General features: G+C 40.9%; 1 protein-coding gene across 12 annotated transcripts in view; it reads left to right on the top strand.

The window, feature by feature from the left end:
• ARMH3 (armadillo like helical domain containing 3) overlaps positions 1–11,500 on the top strand; it is a 195,404-nt gene that overhangs the window by 60,249 nt on the left and 123,655 nt on the right. For 10 of the 12 annotated variants that reach the window (XR_014826797.1, XR_014826798.1, XR_014826799.1 and 7 more), the window contains one exon: positions 6,742–6,830. Coding sequence is in view for 6 of the 12 variants with exons in the window: in XM_021072731.2 (XP_020928390.1) it covers positions 6,742–6,830 (89 nt within the window). In the remaining 6 variants the exon portion in view is untranslated. Of the gene's footprint in view, positions 1–2; positions 2,195–6,741; positions 6,831–11,500 lie in introns of those variants that run through there. The other 2 variants (XR_014826801.1, XR_014826802.1) reach the window with 2 other exon arrangements.

The raw sequence follows: 11,500 nt of genomic DNA, 5'->3' as shown, positions 1-11,500 counted from the left end.
AGGCTAGGGGTCAAATCAGAGCTGTAGCCATTGGCCTGCGCCACAGTCACAGCAACGCTGGATCCAAGCCACAGACCGGATCGTTAACCCACTGAGCAAGGCCAGGGATCGAACCTTCAACCTCATGGTTCCTAGTCGGATTCGTTAACCATTGCGCCACGACAGGAAGTCCATGAAAAGCTGTTTTTAAATAACACTTGTCAGATGAGTTTTCTGCTTGTTTTAGATGGGATCTCTGGATATCAGTACCTCAAGGATCAGACTTGATTTGCTACAGACTTATTTCTAGCTTGCTTATCTTATGTTCTAGAACATGCTGTTTATTTTGTAGCATATTATTATAGTCTCAGTTTTCTCATTTTTCTAAGAAAGGAAACTGAGGTTCCGGGGATTGGGTTATTCTTTTGGTAAGCACCATTGCCTTGACTTGAACCCAAATTTTCTTATGGTAAATCCTGGGGTGTTCCCATTCTTCTCAGGTATATTATCTATTGCAGTGTAGCAAACTACTTTAAAGCATAGGGGTTTAAAACAGACATTTATTATCTCAGTTTCTGTGGTTCCAAAAGCCAGGAGCAGCTTAGCTGGGTAGTTTGGGCATAGGCTGCAGTCAATGTGTTAGCTCTCCTGGGGCTGGAGAGTGCTTCCAAGCTGAGTTACATGGTTGTTGGTGAATCTCAGTTCCTTGCCACATGGACCTTTCTATATAGCATTGCTTGACATGACAGCCGGCGTTCTCCAAAGCAAATAATCCAAGAGACAAAGAGAAGGTGAGTTAGAGCCAAGGATGGGAGCCATAATACCTTTCCTAAGCTAATCTCAAATGACATACCATTTCTGTTGGTCACACAGACCAAGCAAGCCTGACACATTGTGGGAAGGGACTCTGTAAGGATTTGAATACCTGGAGATAGGGACCACTGGGGGACATCTTGCAGGCTGGCTTCTATAGCCTAATAAGTTGCATCACCAAGATTCAAACTCAAGTCTCTCTGACCCTAGAGGCTGTACTGTTTTGTTTTTGTTTTTTTTTTTTTTTTTTGGCTGCGCCTGTGGCATATGGAAGTTCCTAGGCCAGGGCCCAAATCCAAGCCACAGCTGTGACCTGTGCCACAGTGTGGTAACACCAATTTACCCATGGTGCTGGGCTGGGTATCAAACCTGTGCTGTGCAGAGACAGTGCTGGATTCTTAACCTGCTGTGCCGCAATGGGATCTCCATCTTTCTTAACTATTACTGTGATAAGTGACAACGGAAAGATTTCAGGATGACTCATGCTCACTGGGGCATCATACAAGGCTGCATTTGACCTGAGTCACGAGTAGGAGTTTTCTGTGTGGAGGAGTTGGGGAGGGATACCCCAAGCAGGGGACCAGCATGTTCAAAAACTTGGAGACTTTAAAGTGTGGCATGTTGGGAGAATAGAAAGGGAATTGAGTGTAGGGTCCATGGATGAAGAATAGGAAAGTAGAAGAAAAGTTGCCTGGGACTAAGTGGATGATGGGTAATGGTTGAAGGTGGGGATGACCTGATGTGTACTGTGTTTGGCACTTAGAGTTACAGGTATGTGTCTGTCCATCCAAATCTTTATGTCCAAGCCAGTGAACCTGATCTTACTAAATATTTTAACTCTCACCTTCCCCTAGTTCCTAGCTTTTTTTATTTTGCCTTGCCTTCTCAGTTCTTTTTCCACCTGTTTCCTAATTGAATGTCCTGAGTTAGAGAAGATGGAGAAGATAATGAGGCATCAGGCTGACAGAGGCTGGGCAGAAGGTCTCACCCTCAGGCTGAATTCACTTTCTTCATTGCTACCCATGGGCATATTTCCATATCTTCCAAACCCCACTTCCAGTCCTTTTTCCAGTTTTTGGCACTTGGAGCATCAAGTCCTTTTTAGGTGAACTTATCTGCTCCTAGCTGGGCATCAGGCCAGGTTGCTGCTCTCACTTCTCGTTATGTACTGCTTTTCAGCAGCATGCAGCACAATGAGAAATTGAAAGCAAAATGAATTTCTGCCATTTCAGATAAGTTTATAATCCTCCTGGTGAAATATGAAGAAATATGGCATGTGGAAAGACTTAATACTCAAAGTCAGAATCTGGGTCAAAAACGAAATAGTTTCACATTTGTAGGTAAAGTACTAATGGGGGAAGGTGCTTATCCAAAAAAAAAAAAAAAAAGAATAAAGAAAAGTCTTGCCTGGAGCAGTAAGAGGCCCACTTCCGGCTGAAGTCTTTGATTCTTGTCGCCACCCTCACTGCTGCCACGGAATTTGGGAGTTTGGGGAAATAGTCTCTGAGGAGAGTAAACTCTCCTTTAAGCTACTCTTACATGGAAAATTTAGACTCTTCTAAATCAGGGTTTCTCAGACCTGTAGGTAGAGACCTCAGTGGCCCCCACAAGAAGATTTCATGTTAAAGTGGAACTGTCTTGTGTTGAAATAGGAAACCACTACATGTATAAAAGAAGTGCCCTAAGCAGTCATTTTGAAGTCATTCATCCAGTATATTTTTAAGATCAAGCAGCTGTTAAAACTTTCATTCTGCTTGGTAAGTAGTCTAAGTTATTGAGACCACAAGGCGAATGATGTCACCATTTGGATGATGCCGAAGCAGGAACAGAGCCGGGAGAGGATATTGAAAGCCTTTGAACCACATGGTGGTGGCACCAGAGGGTGGTGACATAGATGGTATCTCATGCTGCTCCACAGTAGTTCAGTATTGGGACAATGTTGTGACCAGAGCCAAGGTATAGGCTGTCTAGATCCAGGCCACATGAGCAGTGCTGGCGTCCGGGAATGTACTGTGCGTGGGTGGTCATGCATGGGCAACATCCAGCCACTCTTGGGAGCTGGAACAAAGCTTTCAGTACCAGAGAGGAACCTAATGACTATCCGTTTAATGGCAGATCATGATTCCTGTGTTAAATCATGGCTCAAACGAGGATATCTCATAGCTAGTGGCAACTGCATCACATGGGAGATCACACCACAATTTCTAAAAATCAGCAAATGATTTGGAAAGTATTAGGATAATTTACACTACAAATTTTATCACTCTGTAAGCAATATATTAATTTATATTTCTGCCTGGTTTGTGAAATATTTTTAATATATCCTGAAGTTTTTTAAGAGACCTCTCTGTTATGTAGTCCTCTCATAGAATTTGTCTGAAAAGCTCTTACAGACCACTTATGATGGGGAGCAGAAAGAATAGAGAGATGTAAAAAATGAGGCAAGAGGAATAGGCTAGTAAGGTAGCAATGCAGGCCCATTACTGGGAGTATTTTGAAAACTTTCAGGACTTTAATTTACAAATTGAGTTCCCTTCACTTGTGTGTTTGACATGTTTTCAGGCACTTTAATCCCTTTAGCTAATGTCTTTGGCTCTTACTCCAAGAGGGAGGTTTGTAGTGGGTTTTAATTTTTTGTCTTTTTGTTTTTTGCCTTCTTTTGTCCTCTGCTAAGAGGCCCAAGAAATTAGCTGCCACCGTGAACTGTCAGATTGATATTCCACAGGTTGATATGGTGTCTGCTGAAGTTCATAGGATCTCGGGATACTCTTTGTCTGATATTAAAGCCGTAGAACCCAAGAGGGTCTTAATCTCACCCCTAGAAGTATTCTTTACTTGAAGTTGCCATTCAGCTGACTTTTGATTGGGGCATAATAAGTAAAGAGGGACCAGAGGGACCACTTTTTGTTATGCCCTTTTGCCTTGCTTATTTTCTCTTTTATTTCTTTTTTTTTTTTTTTTTTTTTTTGCCTCATTTTTTCTTTTTCTTTTTTTTTTTGACCTTACCTGCAGCAAGCAGAAGTTCCCAGGCCAGGGATAGAACTCGAGCCACAGCTGTGAGAACGCCAAGTCCTTAGCCGCTAGGCCACCAGAGAATTCCACCTCATTTTTTCAGGTCAGAACAGTTTCAAGAGAAAGAGCCTCTTTCATTTGCCTGAAACTGGCAGGTTATCTGGATCTAACTTATAGAAACTTGACAGTTTGGTTCTGGTAATACTTAAGTGCTGTATGTTTACTTGGTATGCAGTTAGTATTTGTGAGATGAATGAAAGAAAAGATATCTGACACTTTCTTCTCAGTCTTTTGGTTTGTGCGATGAGCCTGGAGCCTCAGAGCAGTACAGTACAAACCTTGGGCCTCTGTCCCTCATACCTTCTCAGTCTGCTTTCTGTCTATTTGTCTGCTTTGAACATTATATATACATGAAACATGTCATCTTTTATGACCAATTTATTTAGCCTGTTTTCAGGGTTCATCCATGTTATAGCATTCTTTTTTATGGCTAATATTTTGTTTGGATGGTATAACATCACTTCATTTATCTCTTCATCAGTTGATAGACATTTGGATTGTTTATACCTTTAGCTATTATGTTAGAATCTAACATAAGTATAATGATTTACTTGCTATCCTCTCAGTGTTGGATGTTCTTTCTACAGTTGTCTCCAGTTTTATTATAAATAAGGTTATGATGAACATCTTTTTGTTTAATGCTTTTTTTTTTTTTTTTTTGATTCTGAATTAAAGCTGAATTTTCTGAGTTCCCATTATGGTGCAGTGGAAACGAATCTGACTAGTAACCGAAAGGTTTTGGGTTCGATCCCTGGGCTCACTCAGTGGGTTAAGGATCTGGAGTTGCTGTGAGCTGTGGTGTAGGTTGAAAATGTGGCTCTGATCCCACATCGCTGTGGCTGTGGTTTAGCCGGCAGCTATAACTCCGATGACCCCTAGCCTGGGAACCTCCATGTGCCATGGTATGGCCCTTAAAAAAAAAAAAAAAAAAAAAAAAAAGCTGAATTTTCCAGAGTGTGTTAATGGGTCAAAGAATATAAACAGTATTAAGGCTTCTATTGATGGAGATTGCCAAATTGCCTCCTAAAAGGGCTCTGTACCAAATATGCTTTTCTGATAATATATGAGTGGCTGTTTTGCTGTACCTTTGTCAGCATTAAAATCTATATTAAATTTGATATGCGAAAACAGATTCTTGTTTTAATATGCCTTTTTTAGATGAAGTTGAACATTGTAGGAAAATGTTAACTTTCCATATTTCCCCCCTTTTCAGGGATGGGGGAATTTGTTAACCATTTCCTTTGCTCATCTTTCTTATTAGGGGTATTGTTATTTTTTATTATCAATTTATATAAACTCATATATACTAAGCATAGTAATCCTTCCATGTCATTTGTTGCAAATGTAGTTTTCCGTATTGTTTGACTTTTAATTTTAGTCTATACATACACACACACACACACACACACACACTTGGGTTTTTTTGGCTACACTCTTGGCATATAGAAGTTCCCAGGCCAGGGACTGAATCCGAGTCACAGCTGTGACCTACCCCATAGCTGCAGCAATGCCGAATCCTTAATCTACTTCACCAGGCGGGTTATTGAACCTGAGGTGCCACAGAGACAACGCTAGATCTTAACCCGCTGTGCCATAGCAGGAACTCAGACTTAATTTTTTAGTTTAAAAATCTTTTTTTTTTTTTCCCTTTTTTTTTTTTTTTTTAAGGGCTGCACCTGTGGCATATGGAAGTTCCCAGGCTAAGTGTTGAATCAGATGTACTGGTCTTAAAGGGCTATGCCTCTCTTTTTAGCCAATTCCTGAAGCTAAAAGCACCTGACAGAATCCCAGGCATCTGCTGGATGCAACCAGAGTGGTTTTCTCTTTATTGACCTGCATGATCTCCAAAGCTGGGTCCCATGAAACATTTAATACTTATTCAACTGTACAAGGAAAGTCATGCTTTTCACACTTCCACCCTGACTATGCTCACAATTTCAGAAAAGCTTTGCAGGTATCCTGTTTGGTCCAGGGCATTTACCTCCAGATTAAAAATTTTTTTTTTTTTTTTTTTGCTTTTTAGGGCTGTACCTGCAGCATATGAAAGTTCCTAGGCTAGGGGGTCAAAGGGAACTGCAGCTGCTGGCCTACGCCACAGCCACGCCAGGCCAAATCTGATCTGTGTCTGCGACCTACACCACAGTTCACGGCAATGCTGGACCCCAACCCACTGAGCCCCAACCCATTGAGTGAGGCCAGAGATCTAACCCGCATCCTCATGGATGCTAGTCAGATTCGTTTCCACTGTGTCACAATGGGAACTCCCTAAGTCTAAAAATCTTTAATTTTGTATCCTCGTGTCCTGTGTTTGCAATTTTGCATTGACTAGTCTAATTTTGGTCCGCTGTTGCATCCTTCCTCTGAGGAAAGATACTCAAGGGAATGGTATCAGGAGTGCCTAATTGAATATTGACCTGTCTGGTTATAGCTCCCTTTCCTAGTGGTAGGGGGAATTAGCATAAGCAGTGTGTGTGTTGGGAGCGGGGGATTTATCCACCTGAAGGTAGAGGTTCCTTTCTTTCCCATGTGTACAGATTGATATCAGGTGTTTTTAGTGGCCTTAGCAAAGCTCACTAAAGAAAGGGTATCTCTGGATTTCCTATCGTGGTTCAGTGGAAACGAATCCAAGCAGTATCTATGAGGAGGTGGTTCGATCCCTGACCTCGCTCAGTCAGTGGGTCGGGGATCTGGTGTGGCTGTGGCTGTGGCACAGCTGTAGTTCCAATTTGACCCCTAGCCTGGGAACTTCCATATGCCTTGGTGTGGCCCTACAAAGCAAAAAAAAAAAAAAAAGAAAGAAAAAGAAAAAAAAAGGGTATCTCTGGTGTGTTACACCATATTCATCCTTATTCCAGCTTTTCTTATTTTCTGTTACAGACGCTGCATTCAGGTGGTACATAAACTACTTTGCTACCAGAAGAAGTGTAGAGTACGCCTGCATTATACCTGGCGGGAACTCTGGTCAGGTAACTTTCTCTTTTGAATTCATCCTCTTTTCCTATATCATTTATGACATTCTAGGCCTGGGCACAAGCTGAATTTTTTTTTTTTTTAATTTAAATTTGTTTAGGATGCTTCTGCTTTCAATATACTTTTTGTCATTTCAGCCTTGTTCTAATCCAAACTTGGGCATGTCACATGTCTCGCTTCATACTTTCTCTCTTGTTCCTTCTCCTCCCTATATCTTTTTTGTCAGCTGGCAGAAACAACTATTTCTTGAATTCCAGTGATTCTTCTTTTGCGTAAGGGTGAGGTAGGGAGAGTCAGTACAAACTTGGATTCTCCCTGGGTTCCATTTGGTAGCGGCATATGGGCTATAGGGAAGCTTCTGTGTGTTTCCTCAGGATGAGTAATCTCAGGAGGAATGTCTTAGAGAGAAAGGATGGGAAGGGGGTGGAGAGATGGGGGGAATCCTGTTCTTTATGTTACATCTGGCATTATTACTGTTTACAGACAGTGTCAGTTGTACCACTCCCCCTGTGCCAGAGACAAAAACAGCAAATTACAGTATTTACTTTTGTCTTTGTATCCATTTGGTAGCCGAGTAAAGTCACTGCCACCCCTGCAGGCGGGAAGTGGCTCTTCTCTAAGGGTACAATTAATACTGGCTTGCCACCCCTTTCTTTTGTGCAACTAAATTGGAGGTTTCAGGCAATCAGAGGAGACATGTTTCCTGAGGCATTTGCTTGCTGATTGGTCCTTTGGCTTTTGTGACCTGATGGTACAATAAAGTCTTCTCCAGATGATTATAGTGATGAATTGTTGCCCCACCCTTGGGAGAGCTTCTCTGTATTCTGAGCAGAGGAGGGTGTCTTAGTGTCAGAGGCTTTATGAGAAACGGGCCAGTAACCCTGCCCTCTTCCATGGAATTAATCTCACTTGTTGTGACACACGGTTTCCTCCCAACCCAATTTGGCTTTCTAAATTTAGCCCTTCATAATGGGAAGTAGAGATCTTTAATTAATGGATTAGCAAGTTCTTTGCAGTGACTGCCTATGGTGGTGAAGGGAGAGGAGGAGAAAAACACTAAGTGGCAATAGTGGCATTTTGATATTTTAGGAGAAAAGAGTGTGATTATGTGAGAGCTAGAAATGGAGGGAATGTCAGAAGAGCCAAAGAGAGATCAAAAGAGATTGAAATGAATAAAGGTAGTAGAATTTCTTAGGCAGGAAATGATTTTTAACATAAAGGACTGTTTGGTTGCCTACAGATAGTTACATGACTATTAGTCTCTAGAAATTTAGGGTTGAAGAGATAACGCAAAGATGATGCAAATCTCTGGAAGCTTGTATAATTTTAGGACTTGAAACAAGTACAAATGGTTTATGGCTCTAACGGGGATGACGTTATACATTACAGTGCTAAAGAGGTGGTAGTAGTAATTTCTGCCTGCCTTTGATTCTCTTCTGGTTTTATTTTCTATTTTATTCTCTTTTCTTTCCTTCCTAACCTGGCCATCCTGTCTCTGGCTGCTAGGATCTCTCTGGCTTTTCTCCTGTCCTCATCATCTGTTGTCCTGTTCCATTGCCTGTTCCATTGCCTTCTACTGTTCCTTCTGATCTGTCTCCCTGGGGCCCAGGGCTCCCCATTATTCTCCTACTTCCACCTTGTATCCTGTCCTTTCTGCTATTATTGTCATACATTTTACTTTTATATATGTTATAAACCTACAAATCACTGCAGTCATTTTTATTTAAAGAAGCAATTATCTTTTAAAGAGATAAAAAGTGTCTATTTATTTTTTTCTGGATCTTAGCTTTCCCCATTCTGGCTAGGAAACTTTGAGGCAGAAGACCATTCTTTATACTGTGTTGGTCAGTTGACTCTTTCTTTGAGTACTTTATGTCATGTTCAGCTCTGTTTATAATTATTTGCTATCTCAGGACTGATTAATTGGCATTCTAAGGCCCTTGATAGGTTCAGAGGAGGTTTGTATGATTGTCATGAGTGAGGCCTGGATGGCTGTTTGCTCTGAAGGGAGAGGCATTTGTACTAGAATTCTCTGCCAGGTGAGGTTAGCTACTTTTCCTTTGTAGACTGGATTAGCCCTCCTGGAACCCTGGTCCCCTGTGTTTATACATGAAGTATATACAGTGAGATGCAGAGCAGCAGGTGTTAAGGAAAGCTGCAAAATATTACACTACATCTGATGTATCAGAGCCCATAATGTATAATATTGCAATCAGTGAATATAAATGTGGCTGTTGTGGATCCGCCTACTCCTCGGCTGGTACTACCCCTCACATGTAGTATACCTGTGTTTTCACTCTTTTTTTTTTTTTTTTTTTTTTTGCCTTCTAGACTTATGGATCTGAGGGACATGTGTGAACTCATTGTGGCAAATATGCTTATGTGTATAGATGCCTGCCCATACATGTGCCGCAACGTTTAGTTGAATTTTATTTATAAATCAGATGATACAGCATGTGTTGTTAGCTCAGACACACGGGAGACCTAGGGCGTCTAGGCCTATTGTCTAGGGTGCAAATGCCTTTTGTCATTTGGCTTGTTAATGATGGCCATTCTGACTGGTGTGAAGTGGTACCTCTTGTAGTTTTGATTTGCATTTCTCTAATAATTAGTGATGTTGAGCGCTTTTTCATGTGCTTGTTGACCATCCCTTTTGTCATTTGGGATGGGGGTATTTGGTCTCACTGTGCTTCAAGTGGTGATTTTTATGCTTACATTGTTTGACTGCAGTAGCTCTTTGTTATTGGGGCGATAGCTAGAGGTCCCCCTTCAGATTCCTGTAGGGAATTTTCAGGCTTGGTTTTATGGTTGAGGAAGAGCCAGCTATATTAGTTGGGGATTTAATCCTGCCTGATAGGTTGGTTTTACAGATATAATCCCTGACCTGTTCCCTATTGCCACTGTCTATTTATATGATGCCTGTCACTGTGGCATCTAAGTATGTGCAGAAATATATTTAGGCTAACCTCAACTTGAATATGGAAAGGAAGAAGTCCTGCCTTTCTCATTGCCTTCTTTGCAGTAGTCATTATTTTCTACCAAATTATGGAATGATCAAAAGCTTTTTTCTCTGACCTCTAGGCTACCCAGATATCCTATTTTGAGTAACAGGTTAGCTCTTGAAACTTTTCTCTGATAAAGATAGAAAACTGGGTTTTAGGGTAAGATCTTAGTGAAATATTTCCTTACCTTTGAGAATATAATGAAAGATATGATCTTTGCATCCAGAAAAATGTTCATTTGCACATAAGCATTTTGCATATAATTTCAAAGAGTTGTGTACCTTCGGAAGCCCATCCATGATCCCATGTTAAGAATCCCTGTCTTAACTTTAGGTTCCATGGCCTCCCAGTTCTGTTTTCACAGAACATCTTAGTGTCTGGTTAAATAGTTTTTCTTTATTTACTGATTGTACTGCATTCCTCCTGGAAACTTTAGCTTAGTAATTTCTCTGAACTTCTTGAGGCTAAAGACCATGTTGGTCACTGTGTTTTGTTTCTTGTGTCTTCTTACAGAATTTTGGGCTTCTCTTTTAACATATCGCACTGTTTTACTATGTTTGCGTATGTCTGAATGATTTGTTTAAGTATCTGTCTTTCCTTCTAAAAAACTTCCTGGCTTGTGTTTCCATCATTGTTTTATCCCTGGCACACTACTTGGCTTGTAATAGGGCCTAAAGAAAACATTTGAATGAATAAATAAATGGATGATTGGGTATGTAGAATTTCCATTAATGATGAATCAGCATTCTCTTGAAGCAGCATAATGTCGACCTCAAAATAATACTCATAGTATTAAGATGTTTGTTGTCATATTTCTTTTGAGCTGACTACATCACCTTTTATTTGAGTTGTTGACATGAAAGGGAGTGAAAGGTGGGTGGTTTCTCTTTCCTTTGTCTCTTTTTTCCTTACCTACAGATACATGGATTGCTTTTAACCAGGTAAAAATGGAAACTTAGATGATTTCTAAGCCATTGACCAAAGAATGAGCAGAATGTTTAGAGAAATGCATGTAGTTGTTGGAGAGGGAAATACTTGAACAGAGCTTCATGGAGTCAGCTTATTTTACTTCCATTGCAACCAGAAGGGGCACAGGGGAGGCAGTCTGCATTTAAATAAGGTAGCTTTCCACCCTGTGAAAACATGGGTGATTTAAAGGCAGGTTTGTATTGGCATTTTATATTTGACATTTATCTATGGCCCACAGTCCTTCTTACCCTTTCACTCTGCCCCATCCCTGGGTGATAAGTCATTACTTTCATCACCATTTGTTGGAGAATTGAGTAGAAGTATAGAAGGATAAGCGACTTGCTAAGGATCACAGATCCAGACACTGAACAGAGTCATGATTAGAACTTAGAGTTCCTGACTCCTGTGCTCAGATCACTAGGCAACATTTGCCTCCCTGCAGGAAGAGAGGCCCCTAAAGCCCCCAAAACAATCTGTTCAGCTTCACTGTGCTAAATAGCATCCAAAACATTCACAGCTTTGTGAAAAAGAGAGAAATTGTACATGGCCTGACCTTTCAGATACCTATTGGGAAAAATAGAAAACCCGGAGAGTGTCACAGCTTCCTGGATCCAGCTGGCATTCTCATCACTGATAGAAGCCTATGACTTCATGGTTAGGCACACCTTGAGATTGTGAATTGAGAGTCTTTCATT

Source organism: Sus scrofa, chromosome 14 (assembly GCF_054392235.1).
Source record: "Sus scrofa isolate SSC_HxYL_T2T_F1_AM1 chromosome 14, Sscrofa_HxYL_maternal_Yorkshire_Landrace_v2.0, whole genome shotgun sequence".
Lineage (NCBI taxonomy): Eukaryota > Metazoa > Chordata > Mammalia > Artiodactyla > Suidae > Sus > Sus scrofa.
The sequence above is the reverse complement of the archived record's forward strand: the minus strand, read 5'-3'. Positions and strand labels throughout refer to the sequence as shown.